Source organism: Semicossyphus pulcher, unplaced genomic scaffold (genome assembly GCF_022749685.1).
Source record: "Semicossyphus pulcher isolate SPU_LCO1_2020_fin unplaced genomic scaffold, fSemPul1.0.p SCAF_7, whole genome shotgun sequence".
Classification (NCBI taxonomy): domain Eukaryota; kingdom Metazoa; phylum Chordata; class Actinopteri; order Labriformes; family Labridae; genus Semicossyphus; species Semicossyphus pulcher.
Window position 1 is genome coordinate 4660516 of NW_027211748.1, and position 19052 is coordinate 4679567.

Here is a 19052-nt window from a genome sequence, read left to right on the forward strand (position 1 = left end):
CTGGTGTATGACTCTACACAGATGTTTACATGACATTGTTTACAGTGCTAATCTCTCTTTGGCGGCACGTATGGTGATAGACAGGAATTGTGGGAGCACACTTCCCGGATATCCAGACAGTGCTGCATGTGTGACGTCCACGGTTGGCTCCGGTTGTAACTCTTGATTTTCCTGGCTGACGGTCGCTTTCCTTTTCAGACTGTTTGCTTCATCTGAGCGTCGAGTTTGTTTCTTTTTCTTTGGATTTTCACTTATTTTTAACGTTGTAACTGAAGTCATCGATCTTTGTTTGTGTGTCCAGCCAATCAATTTTATTGAGTAGATTCTATAGGTTGTTTTTTATAGTGTACCCTCTCTGGCAGACCAACCACTGCTGGCTGAAGGAAAACGCGTCACTAACTGGGTGCTGCTTGAGCAAAAGTCGCCACAGACACCCAGTCTGTAATACTGCAAATGCAAAGTCTTTCATCAGTGGGCCATAGGCTCAATCACCATTGTGTTACCTCATTCGGTGATAGATGGTGACTTAACAGATGTTTATTTACATGAAAATCAGAGATTATCACTTTAAAATGTATGTGGTGATTTTTGTAGTCCTGGCCTGGTCTTATTTAAACTACAAAAGCCCCATGTTTAAATTGATGTTATATTATGTTGTGTTTAAGCCGCATGACTCCACTCGCTAGAGTGTGTTGTTTTTATAATTGTAAGTCCTCATTCATGTATTTTGGCCCTTACAATGGTAAATGGGCTGCACTTATAGCGTTTTCTAATCTTCACATCACTCAAAGCTCTTTTACACTACATGTCACGTTCACACACTGATGGCAAAGGCTACTATGCCAATCTCCAATCATACTAACCCTATTCATACACTGAAGGCTATGCATTCGGGAGTCATTTTGGGTTCAGGACACTTCGTCATGTGACTTTAGCATTAAGGGATCGAACCCCCGACCTTCTGATTGAGAGACGACCGACTCTACCACTGAGCCACAGCCGCCCACCGCCTCCCAGTCCTTCTGTTTGGAGTTTGTTTCATGAAATGTGTCAAATTGTGACTTTAAAGGGCCTGAATACAGTCAAAAGGTCGGTTTACCCACATGACACATTTTCACTTGAATCTAGCTTTTCAGTAGTTTTCATTTCATTTGTCAAAGTTTGGAGATGTTGCCTCTCTGCTGTCACAGTGCCGGTGAAGGGACCACTATCAGTTTTGGTGCTCACAGCTTAGAAAAATAACATTTTTAAAAATTCAGCAGCACACTCTGTTTCCAGAAACAATATTCGGGCTTATTCAGACTAAACCATAAAAAAACCACACACAGTTTTTACTGGAACAAAGTTTCTTACAGAGCGATATTATTCCCTCGAATGAATAACTGCTCCCAGCCTGCTCTGTGGATCATAGAGTAATGATGACCCTGTTTCTGTTGAGTGTTTTAAATTCATTTTCAAACGGTGTGTTGGTAGAGACAGGAATATAAAAATGATGTGGCACGCTTAAATGTTTGTTTTTTGATCATTTGGGGTGAACTGGCCCTTTAAGAGCGACAAAACCTGTTGCTGCTTTCCTGAGCGATTTGCTTGTTGCTCCGCTTGCAGCAGCTGACATGCAAATCTACCCTGATTATCTCATAATAAACTGAGGAAATGTGAATTATGAATAAATGTGCATCACTGCTGTCTTGGGAAAAAAGCCCCTTAAACTGACTGCATCTTATTTTCCCTTAATGAACGGTGTGGAGTCACTTCCATGACCCTTTGGGCCCCAAAAACTTATTAAAGCTCAAATGTATGAGGTACACAGGAGTTGGTGAGTAAACAAACAGCAGCTCTCCACTCCCAGGTCTGGTGTTGGGGATCCGTGGTCTTTAATAAAGGCTGTATACTGTCTGTGTTTGTGTGTGCCGATGGAGAGAGAGAGGGAGGGAGGGAGAGAGAGGCAGACAGTGACGAAAAGACTCCTCTGAGTGGCGTCGGATTATTGAAATGCACCTGGAAAGTAAACTAATTTTCTCTGCGGGTCAGAGGACTGGTTATGGTAATAAAAAGAGAGATGTCATTAGATTCAGTGGTATTTGAAGAGTTCTCTGGGGGGGAGGAGGTGGGAGGATGAGGAGGTGGAGGGGGGTATGATACCCATGTGCGGGAGAAAGAGAGGAGGAAGTGTGTTTTCCAATCTGCTCCCTTGCCTCTATCTCTGTCTCCTCTGTGTATATGTTATTCATGAGCTTGACCTACATGTGCCCGTGCTTGTGTGTGTGCATGTGTGTGTGTGTGTGTGTGTGTGTGTGTGAGTCCATGCTGGAGAAAGTGATAAGGTTCCGGTCCACTTTCCAAGATTCACCAACCACTTTCACGCTCTGACCACCCAGTTTGATGTTTTTTCTTACAATAGAGTGCGATCTCCGGATGACAGTCTGCACTGTGTTAATGCTTTCATACTTTGTCTCATTCTGCGCTCTTTGCTGCTGCACACACACACACACACACACACACGCACACACACACACACACACACACACATGCACCTGCCTTCTGCTTCTTCTTCTTCCCCTTTTTATTCTGCACAGACAGCTGCGGCTGCTGCCTGAAATGTAAAATAAAAATAACAAAAAGGAAACAGCAGCAAATGTGAAAGTGTGCATTTCACGACTTAACATAAACCGTAGAACAGACCTGTTTTATCACTCCAAATAACAAAATATGGCTGCAACAGATTGCCGTTAAGATGCTGTAGATTCTCTGTATTTGCCAAGCTAAAGCTCCGTTCCCGGGTATAGCTGCCTCTCCGTCCTCACTGAGGCATTACATCATGTGAAATGCAAGCTGTCTCCTAAGCAACAGCGAGCGAGCGAGTCCAGAGAAAGCCGGACGCAGCAACATTAGATCTTTAGCCTCCCTCATCCCTTTGCTGTCCTTCTGCATTGAATATCACAGACTGGCCTGGTTAGTAAACATGGAGCGTGCTGTGTGCCGTGTGCCGTGTGCCGTTATGTCACATTACAGGGGGGTTCTGGGTACTACATTTTTCACTTAACTCCGACTGCTATTCGGAGCTGCCAACATGCAACATTGATGTTCCCAGCTTTGATGATGCGGCTTTGAAAGTGGAAGTTTCTTTACATGTTTTCTCCTGAACAAGGATGTTGTGGCAGGATGTTACAGCGACACTGTCTGGAGTTGTTATTTATACCCTTTAGGAAGCGAGTAGATTAGTGTTGATTCGACCACAGCTGGTCTGCCAGAGAGGGCAGGCGGAGCTAAGCGGCTGCTTTTCTGGTTTCTGTAAGCACTTTAAAAATAAGTGACAATCCAAAGAAAAAGGAACAAATTTGACACTCATGAGGTCAGTCTGCAAACGAAATTGAATGAAGAATTAGAACCATGACAAAGGGAGCCAGCTGTAGATGTCTGGTTAAATTGGGAAGTGTACTCAAAGAGTTACAGATTATGACCAATATGAGGCACTCAAGAATGAAATGTTTGTCATTGTATCTTTAAAGTGCTAATCTCAAAGATCTCAGTTTCAGACAGTGCTGCATGTGTGACGTCCACGGTTGGCTCCGGTTGTAACTCTTGATTTTCCTGGCTGACGGTCTCTTTCCTTTTCAGACTGTTTGCTTCATCTGAGCGTCGAGTTTGTTTCTTTCTCTTTGGATTGTCACTTATTGTTGAAGTTGTATCTGTAGTCATCCATCTTTTCTTTGTTTGTTCAGCCATAGTAGATTACTGTTTACTCACAACTCTTGCAGAGAGCGGAAAAAAGCAGCCGCTTAGCTCCGCCTACCCTCTCTGACAGACCAACCACTGCTGGCTGATGGAAAACGCGTCACTAACTGGGCGCCGCTTGTGAAGTCGCCACCGATGCTTTCATCAGTGGGCCACAGGCTCAATCCCCATTGTGTTACCTCATTCGGCGATAGAGAGTGACTTAACTGACATTTATTTGCCTGAAAATCTTCCAGATTATCACTTTAAATGTCAGAAAATAGAAGAAATTACTCATTTGTTTCTGACTGAGATTTAAAGTCCAAAAATATTCATTGTGCAAGAATAAAACAGAACAATGCAGCACGTCCTCACCATTCAGAAGCTGCAGCCAGCACATATTTTGCAGTTTAATTAATGACAAAAAAAAATGTTGATTCATTCTCTGTTGATCCACTAATTGACTAATCATTTCACATCTTCTGATGACTGTGAATAACACACACATCATTTTACTGCTGCTAATCCTGGTTACCTTGAAGCTAAAGATAGTCCTGCAGGATTTATACAATGCAAAGTTTTAGGGTCAGACGAAACTCTGTTTTCACTTTTCATTGGATGAAACATTTGTATACATCACTGAATGAGTCAGCAGAAAGGGCTGATCGCTTTATGGGCTAGGAAAGGTGTGATATTACAGTGGAAATGTGTGGAAAAGCACTGTTAGGCTTACAGTGCATGTGGCTTATAGTGATAGATAGCAGAACAAAACAACCCGGGGGCGCAAGGTAACCGCACAGAGCAGGTATTTTTCATTTAAAGGGAACAAATGGGGGTCATTGAAGTTCTGCACAGTCCTACAACATGAAAGTACCACATAATTACAGTAGAATTACCTTCTCTAGTGCCTTATTTCAAGTGTGGCATGTATTATTGTTTGGTTAAGATGTAGACGCCTTCCCTCTGACTGCCCTTTCTCCCCCTTCTCGTCTCTCTCCACCTCAGGACGTCCAAACGTGGTGGAGCCCGATCCACATGATCCCACGTACAACGTGAGCAGCGAGCTCACCCTGGAGGTGAGCCGCAGCGATGACAACGCCCTCATCACCTGCATCGTCGACCATCCCTCACTGACCTCGGGGGAGAAGAAGAGCGAGCAGACTCTGCGGGTGCTGTGTGAGTCCACTGGGAAATGGGGTTGAGTGGGAAGGGGGAGGGAGAGGGGGGGTGCAGAGGAGTAGAGGACAGAGACATGCAAAGTGAAATCTCAGACTGCTCTGTTTTTAATTCCAGCCTCACTTTTCTCTTTTACCGGGCAGTTTAAACACATTTTTTTCCAATTTACAGTTTGATCTCTGCTCCAATAATTTCACATTAGCTACCTGGAAAAATGACCACACAGGAGTTTAACCTTCCTCTGCGGCTGCACTCGCCCAGAGTTGAGTCACTGTGGATAAAAAGAGCAGGTTATCATCTGAAATGAAACTAGAAACGGAGACAGGTCTGTGTCGGTGCTGCCACCCTGTGGGCGAGACAGCGGTACTGCACCCTGACAGAAAGGGATGTGGTTGTGTAAGGGGGTTATGTCATTGTGGGAGGCAGAGAGAGGGTGACGCCTACAGGATGTAGACGGGAGTAGATGGAGACAGGGATGAATGAGACTATCGGTGCTGTGTCCATGTCTGTTTGAGTTCTGTGTTATGTAACTATACTCTGTGTGTGTGTGTGTGTGTGTGTGTGTGTTTTTGTGTGTGTTTTCCCACTTCCAGACTCCCCTAGCGTGCTGATCGTGCCTGAGAGCGATCTACCCAGAGAGGGGGAGAAGTTTCATCTAGAGTGTTTGGGCAACGGCAACCCCGAGTAAGACACACACACACACACACACACACACACACACACACACACACACACACACACACACGGCTCATTCAAATCAAATTGAACACACTTGAAACACTTCTGACAAAATGCATTTTTAATATAATTAAAATCACTGAACAACATGATCATGTTCCAACATTTCCAGCCAGTTTGCAACACAACAGAGACGTCGTTGTCTCTTCCTGCCAGAAGTGGTTCATATCATTGCAGTTATTCTCACATTTTTTGCTGTCAGCCAAATGAAAGCAAAGAAAATACACAACAAAAATAAAACTAAGAGGAAGCTAACCAGCAAAAAACAGGGAGGTGTTTCAGACCGGAGTTAGAGGACTTACTGGTACACGTTGTCCATGTGTCTTAAATAAGCTTTTCTGTTGGTTTCACACAAATCCTCACACCCTCGAGGTGTCTTCCAAAACTAATCATGTGACTTTCTAAACTTCCACGAAACTTACTGACCACACACTGCTTGGTGAAAGTTACTGATAACAGTTAAAAACCAACAATGACTGTTGGTGGGAGATGCTACCGTTGGATGATGCTGCCATTTTTCTTCATAATCAGATCACTAAGTCATCTTTTATGCACTCTATCATAGTGCCCTTAGCCGTATTATCGCACCCTCTCTGCCAGCACTGATGCAGTCTTTGACCTCCACGACTTGAAACATGTGCGTGTCTTAATATTGTTCTTCTATCGAGGTAATCTGAGCACCATACGGGTTATCTGGTCATTTTATATTCATCACTGAATGCATAGACTCTGTGATGTGATGCATACAGTAGCCTATGTGCTATGGCTTTACGTGTTTAACATTATGTTCCAGTAGTTTCCATATAAATGCAACCTCAGCTTAGGATCTATATTACCTGCAGAGAACATCGTCAAAAAATAATGAATGAAAGGGAGCTTTAAAGCCCAAACTCTGAACATAATCAGAGTGAGTAACCATGGTGATCTAGCCAGGTTAAAAGAGAACCAGCTTGGAGACACTGAAAACCCCGGGTTTAGGCTCAACTGTCCCGGCTTACCCTCTAATCTTGCTTCGTCGTACCCCCCTCTGGGTGGAAGAGAGGGGAGACAAAAGTTTGAGTGGAAGCCACTTACATGAGTTGAGGCCCAATTAACTCAGGCACAGTCCTCCCCGACTCTGCCCATTGGCTCCTGAACCAGGACGTCAAACAGCCAAACCAACATAGTAACTTGTTTTCTTTAATTAAAGCATAGAAGTCCTGACTCTAATGAACAGTGCAGGTCGGCTGCTGCTGCTCCAATCAGAGCTTTTAGTCATGTCGAGAGTCTCAAGAGATTTTAGAGGCACTTAATATCAGCATAGAAAGAAGCAGACACACATGTTAACACACCCACCTTTATTAGCGTAAAAGGTGTCAAATTATTCAGCAGGTTCACAATCACAAACACAGACAAATCCTTCAGGAATGGACACACACACACACACACACACACACACACACACACACACACCTCCAGGCAACATGCGCCAGAAGCAGCACCGACAATTTGCACACAAAGTAACACATTTGAAAGCAGTCACGCGTTTAACATGTTCAATTTCTGACACCTCCTCGTGCAAATAGTCAGGTGTTTGAACATGACACGTACACACACACACACACACAGGCACAGTTAGCGCATAACACCTGCTTGTACAAGCTTACAGGTGTTCACTGATACAGTGTGTACACAAATACTCACACACACACAAACAAACTGCAACTCCTGTCTTAAAGCCTTCCCACACAAATACACTCCTTCCTCGGCCTTTCTGCATTATAGATGAACCTCCAGCCAACCAGCCCTATCGATCCACTCTCCTCCCCTCCCTCTCCCCCCTGCCTCCCTCCATCCCTCCATCATCAGGTATCTCTCCGCCGGCTGTGTCACTCACGACTCCTTCGCCCCTCTCCGTCTTGCCGCGACGTCTCCTCGCCCTCCTCTCCTCCCCGTCCTTCCCTATAACTCTCCTCTATCTCTCCTCACACCTTTTCCCTCTAAACTCCCCCTCCCTCCTCCTCCTCCTCCTCCTATCACCCCCCTCCCCTCCCCCCCGCTGTCAGCTCATCACAGGAAGCCGCTAGGAATAAGACTAACCGCTTAATTTGATTGGCAGTTGGACAGATAGGGGCGGGGAAGGAGGAGGTGACTGTCATCGCATGTACGTGCGTTTACAGGCAGCGAAGGAGTCGATAAATTGTCGACAGGAGAAAAGCAAGGTGTGAACAGTGTGGCGGGGTCAGGGGTTCAGCTCCCACAGGGACCACCGAGGCTAGAAATCTATTTATTTGAGCCACAATTAGACTCTGAGGATGAAAGCATCCTTCAAATGCTGTATGCTCTATATATGAAACACTCTTGTTCTATAGTAATAAATGCTTCTGTGTAGTTTAAAATGGCCCTGACAGTAGAGGGGTTCAGGGTTCGGCTCCCAGTGGGATCCCCTATTCTAAAAATGTACTTAACTCATAGCACAGGGAGAGGCTGAAGATAAAAGCGTCTGCTGAGTGGCAGAGGCTGTATGTAAAAAAGAAAGCGAGGGTATAGAAGCAAAAAAGAGAAGCAGAAAAAAATTGACAAGGGAAGGAGAGGTAGAGAGGGAAGGAAAACAAACCGACAGGAGAGGGAGAGGTGGAGGCAAGCGGAGAAAAGCGTGGGCGGAGAGGAGACAGAAAGATTTGGTGACAAGCAGCGAATGACTAAGACAGAGACAGGGAGAGCAAACAAGAGAGAGAAAGTGTGTCTGTGTGTGCGAGATAGAAAGAGCGTGTTCTGTTACGTTCGCCGCCGCTTTTGGGTGAGCCGGTGTCCAATCAAATCAGATACAGGTTGCCCCCGCAGCTGTCAGTCAAAACCCAATCACTGCGACGACACCTTCCCTTAACAGACCCAGCCACTCAGATCCCCTCTCCTCCTCCCGAGCTGCCCTCCCCAATCAAACTCAATGAACGTCGCACTCCATTCCACGACACGCGCTTTTTCTCTGCGTGGTCGCATCCTGTCAGGTTCAAAAGAATAACTTACCGTATCAAATTCTATACTGTGTTTCCTGGACGCCCGGCGGCAGGAGTTTTCTAATAGAAGAGAAAGGAATTTGTGCTCTACATTCTATTATATTTCCCATCTACTCGATCAGCACGGCCCAGGAGTGCTCACAATTGCATCACATTTCAGAGCTCGAAGTCGCTTAACCGAGTTAAACTCCCTAAGACCGTTCACTTAACACATTTACAGCTGAAGAGCCTTGCATAACTTTGGCCGTATCGCGTGCAAGCTTCCTCACATGTTCAAGGTCAGGGCCACGGTAAGAAAACAGCAGGTGACATGTAACAGGATTACAGTAATCTGTAACCTGTGAGAGGATAAGGCCGGCCGTACTCTACAGTGTATCTTTCCTGTTGTTAACAAATCCCAAGAAAAGACTAAAGCTAACATGAATTGATCCTCCTAACAAGTTTGAGCCGAGTATCTACAGCACAATGTAAGTAAATGTTGCTCTAGTTTAGTCCGAAACAATTAAAATCCCTTTAATGAGACGCATGTTTGCACACAAGAGATAGCAAAGTTATCAGAGTTAATGTCCGGATGAAATGTTAAATATTTAGATGAGTTAATTGCACAGCTAGAAGGTTCCTTGTTCGAATCCCAGTTTGCATGTTCTCCCTGTGCATGCACGGGTTCCCTTCAGGTACTCTGGCTTCCTCCCACAGTCCAAAGAAGTACTCGTTAGGTTCATTGGTGACTCTACAATTGGTTGAAAGGTTGTCTGTCTCTGTGTGTCAGCCCTGTGATTGACTGGTGATCAGTCCAGGGTGTACCCCACCTCTCGCCCAATGACAGCTGGCATAGAATCCAGCTACCCCGTGACCCAAAAAAGGATAATGGATAGATGGATTACTGAACTATAAATCATTAAAGGAACAATATGTAATATATTGACTGGAATTTACCGATAAAATGGCCTTGTAATCAGAGATGAAGGAAACATGCTAAGTTGAAATTTTGGCTTCTCTGACAACAATGCTACAGCCAGTTTATTCTCCTCCTGAAATGTCCATTCCGGTGCGGAACATCTCTGTGTGTTTTGACATACGCGATCCTGCCCACTGCCCATTCCGTCACCCCGGGTTGCCAGATATGAAATAATTTGGCGCACAGGACTTGTTGCTCGTCATTGTCAAAGCCCACGTCTTCCACTCAAGTAAGTTCAGTATCCTCAACCTGGCAACCCGCGTGAGCTTCGCGTCGTACTAGAAGCGAGAGAAAGGCAGTGAGTGTGTGCGCATGAGTTACAAGAGTGAACGTTGATCGGAGTGGATCAGCAGAGAGTGTTATCGGTAACTGACAATAACAGAACGACTGTACAGTAAGGCTGTGTGTGTAATAAAGCCACGTATTCTTCAAGACTGAAGCCGCGCTCCTGTGCCTTGCTTCCTGCTCACTGCTCTGTGTGTAAAGTGAAGCCAGCAGCAGCTTTGGCCCTGGGGCAGGCTGATAAGTCTCCCCTGTGCTTTCCGACCACAGTCGGACGCTGAAGCAGGGAAGGCTAACACTCGAATCTGGGGAGGAGGGGGCGGGGGGACACAACGGTGTCCAATATTTAGAATTTGGACTGCAGTACACTTTTGAGACGCTAGCTGTCAATGTTACATATTGTTCCTTTAAGGTGAGACCTTTGAGTCAATTTATACGCAAACCTGTTGCAACAGATACTCGCTACTTGACCTAATATGTATTATTCCACGGTTTAAAATAGTCCCCAACAAATGCAGTATTTGCTCCTGTTTGACTTATATTCACTACAGTAGTTCCTGGCACTTTTAGGAATTACTTTTTGTAAATTAAACAATATATTTCTGACCAATCTTCAAGCCTCAGTATTGATTTTTTTGGTCACTTGGGGGCAGAGCAATATGTTGTAAACAAAACATTTCATCCCCTTATAAAGTTTTACTTGGCAACAAGTTGGCAAACAGCGGCTTATTTACACATCAGGCAGACACAGAGCAACATCAGCATGCATTTGGTGTCTTGTCTAAGTAAGACCAATATTCAGTCTCCTTTAAGCCTCATTTTGGTCTCCACTAACTCCTGAGGGAAATATCTGGCTCTCCAGCAGATAAGTGCTCCACTATCTTCACCAGCTAGCTGCTGACTTTGTCTGTCTGTTGTCTGTTGTCTGCTGTCTGACAGGGAGGGACAGAGGGTTCATTGGGGCTTTTTAAGCTGTAAACAGCTGCCTGATGTGTCTATAGACTACTCTCATTTTGATTCAATCAAAACTGTTCCGTTCCGTGGACTGTAAAGCCAACACAGTTAAGAGAGAAACCCTGATGCTCTGTACCACAGAGGAATTTAGTCATATTCTATATGTGAGAAAGTGATTAGAGCATTTAAATGTGTCCACTCTTTGTAAGAACCGTCGCCAAAACAACCCCAGACTTATCCTTTAATACTCTGTAAGAGCACTGATCAAATGTCAGATACATTTCTGTAGGAATAAGTGTTGGATTACAAAGATTTAGGACATTAACATAACTTAGCAAATCTTATATTAATAATTTAGGAAAAACACCCGTTGGCTCTTTTTTACAGCAATAACGATTATAGATGAGAGAGGGAGGAAAATCCAGCACCCATAATTGCAATAAAAGAATGTCTTCAAGCACATTATGACTTTTTTTTGCAGTGTTTACTAATGCATGCATGCTAAGTGAAAAGTTTCCTGCTCAGCTGAGCTCAGAGCCAAGAATAGAATTAGATAGATTTTAGACATGCATGATTGGAAGCATGTACTCACCAATCAGCTTTCTGCACTTGAACAACTGGCCGTATAACAGAGATTGACTTTTAAGCATTATGGTTAATAACACTACAACAGTTACAGCCTGTAAATGGGGAGTTAATTGTTCAGTTAATTGCATATTATCTAGCGTTTGGAGGCAGTGTAGTACAACAGCTGATTACATTTTATTGAAGGTAACTACATGATGTAGTCAAACACGAGCGAGACATGCTATTTAAAATGCTTTATAGTTGATTATGCACATTTGTCAGGACTGCTGACTGAATACTGGAGCTGTTTTTTTTAGCATGGCTAGGATTTATATTCCTCAAATGACACATATTCAAAACTTTGAACTTCCACAGTCTCCCTGGTGTTTGCACAGCAGCAGGTGTCAAGGGAGCAAACCATGTTTCTCATTAGCTTTCTCTCCGAATGTTGCCCAGCAGCAACAACAGAAAGAGATGTTGTAGGTTTTACCTCTCTGAGACATCCAACTAGATTATAAAATAGTGGTCTGAACGAGGTTGGTCGAGAAGATAACAGTTTCTTTACAACCACAAATAACCACCTGGCCACCATTGTGAATTTACGTATTGCACCTTTAGGTGTTGCTGAGGATTTTTTTTACTTTTTTGAAGAGCGATTAATCAGACCAGCCCGTTCAGGTCTGTCCCCGATTCAGACTCCCCGTCATTGTAATTACTGTACAGCGCTTAAGGACTCCCCATTTACATAATTGATTCTTTTATCAAGGCCCGTCTCGCTATCTCTCTCATACACAATCTGTTATGCAGAATAGATTTTTTAACGCAGCCTGATTTGAAATGCTGATCTCTGTTCTGTTGTCTTCTTCTCCCTCCAACTCTTTTAATCTCTTCTCTTTTTCAATCTGTGGCACTTCTCTGAACCCCATTCTTCTTTCTGTCATTTATTTAATCATCTTTTTCACTTTTACTGCTGTAAAAGCTCTCACTGATCTCCCTCTCTCTCATTCACATGGTTGGATAGTAAAGGTCTACTGGGCACTGACCCAGGGGCCTCTGCTTAAAGTGGATGTCAACTTTTTTTGATGGAAAGTCAATGAAACAACATAGATTGAGCACAAATAATGCAAAACAACCACAAAGAGACACAAAACAACTACAAATATATGTAAAACAACCATAGAGACACGAGCAAATACAACGAGGCACAAATCACCACAGAGCGATAAGAGACTACTAAAAATGGACACAAAACAACAACAATTATGCTGAGGCAAGATGACAATATAGCTACAAACAACCATAAATACAGTATACACAAAACTGCTACAAAGACACCCAACAAAACTGCAAAGAGACAAAAAACTACTACGAGATTAGAGACAACCACAGAGACACACAAAACACCACCAAATATCCGTAAGAGACATAGACGACTAAACAGGCAAACAAACAACTACAATGGGACACAAAACAATGAGACACTGATGACTGTGACACACAACAACCACAAAGAGAGAGAAAAAACAATTACTAAGAGATGCTCAAAAACCATAAATATAACCACACGAACTTCAAAGATACATACAACAACCACAAAGAGACTGTTACAAGAGCAACAATAACAAAGAGACACAAAACAACCACAAAGAGACAAACGGTTACAAAGAGTCACAAAACAACTACAAAGAGACACAAACAGTAACAAAGAGACACAAAACAACTACAAAGAGACAAACGGTTACAAAGAGTCACAAAACAACTAAAAAGAGACACAAACAGTACCAAAGAGAAACAAAACAACTACAAAGAGACACAAACAGTCCCAAAGAGAAACAAAACAACTACAAAGAGACACAAACAGTCCCAAAGAGAAACAAAACAACTACAAAGAGACACAAACAGTCCCAAAGAGAAACAGAACAACTACAAAGAGACACAAACTGTCCCAAAGAGAAACAAAACAACTACAAAGAGACACAAACAGTCCCAAAGAGAAACAAAACAACTACAAAGAGACACAAACAGTCCCAAAGAGAAACAGAACAACTACAAAGAGACACAAACTGTCCCAAAGAGAAACAGAACAACTACAAAGAGACACAAACTGTCCCAAAGAGAAACAAAACAACTAAAAAGAGACACAAACAGTCCCAAAGAGAAACAAAACAACTACAAAGAGACACAAACTGTCCCAAAGAGAAACAAAACAACTAAAAAGAGACACAAACTGTTACAAAGAGAAACAAAACAACTAAAAAGAGACACAAACTGTTACAAAGAGAAACAGAACAACTACAAAGAGACACAAACTGTTACAAAGAGAAACAAAACAACTACAAAGAGACACAAACAGTCCCAAAGAGAAACAAAACAACTACAAAGAGACACAAACTGTTACAAAGAGAAACAAAACAACTAAAAAGAGACACAAACAGTCCCAAAGAGAAACAAAACAACTACAAAGAGACACAAACTGTCCCAAAGAGAAACAAAACAACTACAAAGAGACACAAACAGTACCAAAGAGACACAAACTGTCCCAAAGAGAAACAAAACAACTACAAAGAGACACAAACAGTCCCAAAGAGAAACAAAACAACTACAAAGAGACACAAACAGTCCCAAAGAGAAACAAAACAACTACAAAGAGACACAAACAGTCCCAAAGAGAAACAAAACAACTAAAAAGAGACACAAACAGTCCCAAAGAGAAACAAAACAACTACAAAGAGACACAAACAGTCCCAAAGAGAAACAAAACAACTAAAAAGAGACACAAACTGTTACAAAGAGAAACAAAACAACTAAAAAGAGACACAAACTGTTACAAAGAGACACAAAACAACTACAAAGAGATGCAAATGAGCACAAGGATAAGCAAACCAGTGACAAAGAGACACAAAGTGCCTGAAATGACGCAAGTGCAAGTCTTTCTCTGATGTAGCAGGGGTGGGGGGCTTTTACATGTCTGTGCCCAGAGGCAGATTGTCTCTTAATCCATCTATGGTTGTTCATTCTCCCTCGGTACCCTCCCTATTTTCTTACTGTAAGATCCATCTCTTTTTGTTATTTGTTCTCAGTTGCTCTCCTCCTTTGCTTTCATCTTTTCTTTTTTCATCCTCGTCCCTCCCAGCCTCTCCTCTCCCCCAACCATTTCTTCTCTTTCCCTTCCATCTTTACTTTTCCCTTGATCATTTCATATTTTTTTTCTTTCTCCTGCAGCACTTGTCACAGCTCCCCGTCTCCTCTCATCACTTCACCCCTCTTTTGATTTTTACTTTTAGTTACTTTGGCCGAGCTCGTACAGTTCACATCAGGACTCTCATTCTTGTCTCTCTTTCTCTCTCCTGGCTCAGGCCCGCCTCCTACATGTGGGAGAAGAAGGATGGAGAGCTCCCCCCACTGGCCAAGGCCGACGGTGCTTTCTTGCGCTTCGAGATGCTCAACAAATCAGATAATGGCGTCTACCTCTGCAACGCTGACAACGGCATCGGAAACAGCCTGGGGGAGTACACACTCCTGGTGCAAGGTAACAAGAAAAAATGAAAAGAAAGAGGGATAAAAAGAGGGGTGAGTGAAGGGAAAGAGGGAAAAAACTGATGTAGAAAAAGAGTTGTCTTCTTCTTTTACGTTTTTTCATCACCTTTTTTTATTTCTGTCGTTTGTTGTGGCTTTTGCTTGTACTTCCATCTTTTTTCTCTTCTGATTTTCTTTCGTTTCTTTCCTCCTGTTTTTTTTGTTTTGTTTTTTTTTCTCATCCAACCGCGCCACCATAACCACAACCGCCCAACGCTTACCATCCAACCGCTTTCGCTCGTTCTTGCGCTGCTTTCCCTCCGCTTTTATGTGTCCCGGTCGCTCAATTTATGGCCATTTTTTCACTTTGCTTGCTCAAACCTGCGCCTCCCACGCCATATCTCCTACCTCCTCCTCCTCCTCCTCCTCCAAAGATCCCATGGACCCAGATTCCCTCGACACCACCTCCCCGTCCCTCGGCTCTTCAACCTATCCATCTGAATCTCCTACATCCTCCTCTTCCACCTCTCTCCCATCCTCCTCTCCTCCTGACATCTTGCCTGGCTCCAGCTCTGATCCCACCGACACCTCCTCCTCTCCTCCTGACCTCACCTCAGCCTCCTCCTCTCCTCCTGACCTCACCTCCGCCTCCTCCTCTCCTCCTGACCTCACCTCCGCCTCCTCCCTTCCTCCTGACCTCACCTCCACCTCCTCCCCTGACTCCTCCCCTTCTCCCACCCCCACCCCCACCGCGTCTGTCGAGTCGACAGCCATCCCCGAAATCTCCACCACCACTCTCTCCAACGTCCTCTTCCCCGACCTGACATTTTCTCCTGACTCCTCCTCACCGACTCCGACTCCTCCTTCCTCCGCAAGCATCGCTCCCTCCGCTGCCACTCGCTCCGACTCCCCCCTCGCCTCCTCCCTTACTCCCTCAGTTTCCGGTCGGCTGAATGGAGTTACTTTCACAGGTAAAACCATCTGAGTTACACTCTTGCACACACACATGCAAACAAAGTCGACGCGAAAGGCGTATTGACCATATTCACACGGCGGCCATTTTCCTCTTACATCACACCAAGGGTGGGAAGCTCAAATACTATTATAATGTTGTACAGCCTTATTCCCTGTTGCAAATCATTTAAACATAATGGATCTTATAAAAGCTATCATTTCACCGTTTCACAATTCATCTGAATCTTGAAAACAATGCATAGTGAAAATCTGGAAGGACACTGAACCATATTTTACTGAAAAAAACCCGAACTTATTTGATAACTCATTAGGTGTTGACAACTAAATCACACAGCTGAGGTTAGCATTCAACCAATTTCTACCCAACATTGACGTTAGCTAGCTAGTCAACCGAATCTTGAGCTAACTAAAATAACTGTAAACTATTACGTTAGGCCTTTCCCGCCATCACATGCAACACTATCAATCGATAATGTTAGCTAGCAAATAGTTGAATGCTAACGTTAGCTGTTTTTTGATGGTAGCTAATGTGTAACTAGCTCAAATAACTGTAAACTTGTACTTTAGGCCTTTCCCGCCATCACATGCAATACTATCAAATGGTAATGTCAGCTAGCAAGTAGTTAAATGCTAACATAAGGTGGTAGCTGCTATCGGATGGTAGGTAACGTGTATCAAATATGTTTGTCCGATTTAATTTAAAACATGGCCCGATGTCCCTCCAGATTTTCCTCATCCATTGTTTTTGGTTTGCTTATCAACCGTGAAATGATAAAACATTTGTCAGATTCACGACTAAATAATTTTGCTACATGGAACACAGCAGTAGGAACATTAGCATTTTAGCTTCCAACCTTGAGCGCGACGTCGGAAAAAATGGTCGCCGTGTGAATATGGTTGGTCAAGTTACTGTTGTGATATTTTTCCCGTAATACACAAACTGTGCTTGCACTCTGGAGCAGCCAAAGACACTGGGCGTTTGTTTTAACACCCGCACACAATCAAACACGAAGCCAAAGATTTAAACAAACGTACAATGAAGGAAAAAATGGCATTCGTGTGGCCGTGTCACATCTGTTTGATGTTCTTTTTTTCTTGTTTTCCTCTTTCCTCTTTTTAATAACCCCTAACCCCCCCCTCTAACATGCACTCCTCCACTCATCTAACCAACCACCCGTCCATCCATCCATTCATCCATCCATCCAAACATGCAACAATCCATCATCTACTCATCCACTTGAGAAGATGCTACAGACAAGATTGCAGGTATAACTTTTTCCACGAGTCATCTGTCGTTCTGACTCTCTGTCGTTCTAACTTTTCGTCTGTCTGTCTGTCCGTCTGTCCGTCTGTAGGTCTGACTGTTTGTAGGTCTGACTGTCTGTAGTTCTATCTGTTTTTATCTGTCACTCTGGGAAAGAAAAACCTACTGTGGGGACACTTTGAACTTCAGAGCGGAGGGATGAATATTTCATACTCCTGTCCACATAATGCTCTGTTGTTTCCTATACATGCTCAAAACCCAAACACACACACACACACACACACACACACATACAAAAACACACCACCAGCAGCCACACCAGAGGCACTCACATCTATCCAGCAAAGACACACACACACAGGCTTGACCCCTTAAGTGGTACAAGTCATTTACACAGTTTTCCACTTCCTCTGTGTGTGTTTCTCTATATATGTGTGTTGTTCCTCTGTGTGTGTGTGTGTGTTGGGAGGGGGGATAAAGGGTGGGTGGGGAGGGTCAGGCTTTGAGGTGTTCTCGGGTCTTGTCTGCTTTCCTTTGATGCTGACAGCAGGATTTATGGGCTCATTCTCAGTCTCGCCTCGTCAGCATGCCCCTCTCACCTCCACACCGGCCAGCCTGGAGTGTGTGCTCCACTTTCTGTGTGTGTGTGTCATTCTGACTGGTACTCGGAGTATCTCCCCTCCTCGCCGCTCTTTTCTCCCTGTTCTCTGTGTGGCCTCTGGTTGGTTGTTGTCATGCCCTTTCACTTACCTTAACTCCCTGAAATGTGACTTTTCCCTCCAAAAATTGGTCGATGAACCTTTGATTTTGTGTCAAACGTGTCCCCTCCGTCTCTCCTTTCAGTTTCAATTCTGTAAACATTTCATTTCTGTGGCTCTATCTCTCCTTCCTGTTCTCTGAAGGGGTGAGAAACCTACCTGTTTGTACCTCTGACTGGTTGAATCCTTAGGTTGAGCCCTCATTTGTTCCCCACTCAACATTCACAGTGGAGCCAATGTTTTTATTCCAACTCCCTTTTCTTTCTGTTACTCTATTATCTGTGTTTGTCGTCTCTTTACGCGTTTGCGATGTGAGAAGTGCTGCTTACGAGCCGTGCCTATCTGAGTGACTTTCAAATTGACACCCGGCGTTGGATCCGGTAGGAAAAGTCTGGCGAAATAAATGATGTATCAAATTATTTCCGCCTAGATTGCTTTCTTCTCAGAGGGGCGAGTAGCTGAAGTGTTTGAAGCGCTGGGAAAAATATCAACTCTGCTATTGGGTGAAAGTCTTGCATGTATAAACAATACTGACTCTCAAGCACGAGGAGAGGAGGGCTCGTCTTCAGCTTGACCTCGGTTACCCCCCAGTTTAAAGTTCACAGATTTTCTATCATGAAATCACACTTTTAGATACAAATATACAAACTACACAAATATATTTCAACCTATATAAAAGTATTTGAAGAAAACTTGAGACCTTATTGTACATAATTTGTCACTCAAATAATGATCATATTTTGAGATTTGTGACTAATTTTATTGTTTTTAAGTACTTTAGTTCTAAAAACTGAATACATGTTATATTATATGTATGCTGATGGGCAGATCAGTTAATTGATGTATGTATTAGTTTTTAAAAACACATAATCGTGCTTTTCCTGGGTTTACTGCATATCTTATGTTTGCTTGCATGTAGTGCAACTTGCTATATTTCATATACAGCTCCGGAAAGAAATAAGAGACCACTGCAAAGATGTGTTTATATCTGGTTTTTCTATTTATAGGTTTGTGTGTCTGACAAGGGCTACTGTTTGGAGTTTGCATGTTGTCACCGTGCATGTGTGGGTTCTCTCCTGCTTCCTCCCACAGTCCAAAGATATGCTCGTTAGGTTAATTGGTGACTCTAAATTGCCCATAGGTGTGTGTGTGAG

General features: G+C 43.5%; 1 protein-coding gene across 2 annotated transcripts in view; it reads left to right on the forward strand.

The window, feature by feature from the left end:
• Positions 1 to 19052, forward strand: part of cadm3 (cell adhesion molecule 3) — a 118531-nt gene that overhangs the window by 90882 nt on the left and 8597 nt on the right. Inside the window, exons 6-9 of one of the 2 annotated variants that reach the window (XM_069684019.1) lie at positions 4720 to 4890; positions 5484 to 5574; positions 14742 to 14914; positions 17122 to 17142. In XM_069684019.1, the coding sequence (XP_069540120.1) occupies positions 4720 to 4890; positions 5484 to 5574; positions 14742 to 14914; positions 17122 to 17142 (456 nt within the window). The remainder of the gene's footprint in view (positions 1 to 4719; positions 4891 to 5483; positions 5575 to 14741; positions 14915 to 17121; positions 17143 to 19052) is intronic. The other variant, XM_069684020.1, reaches the window with a different exon arrangement.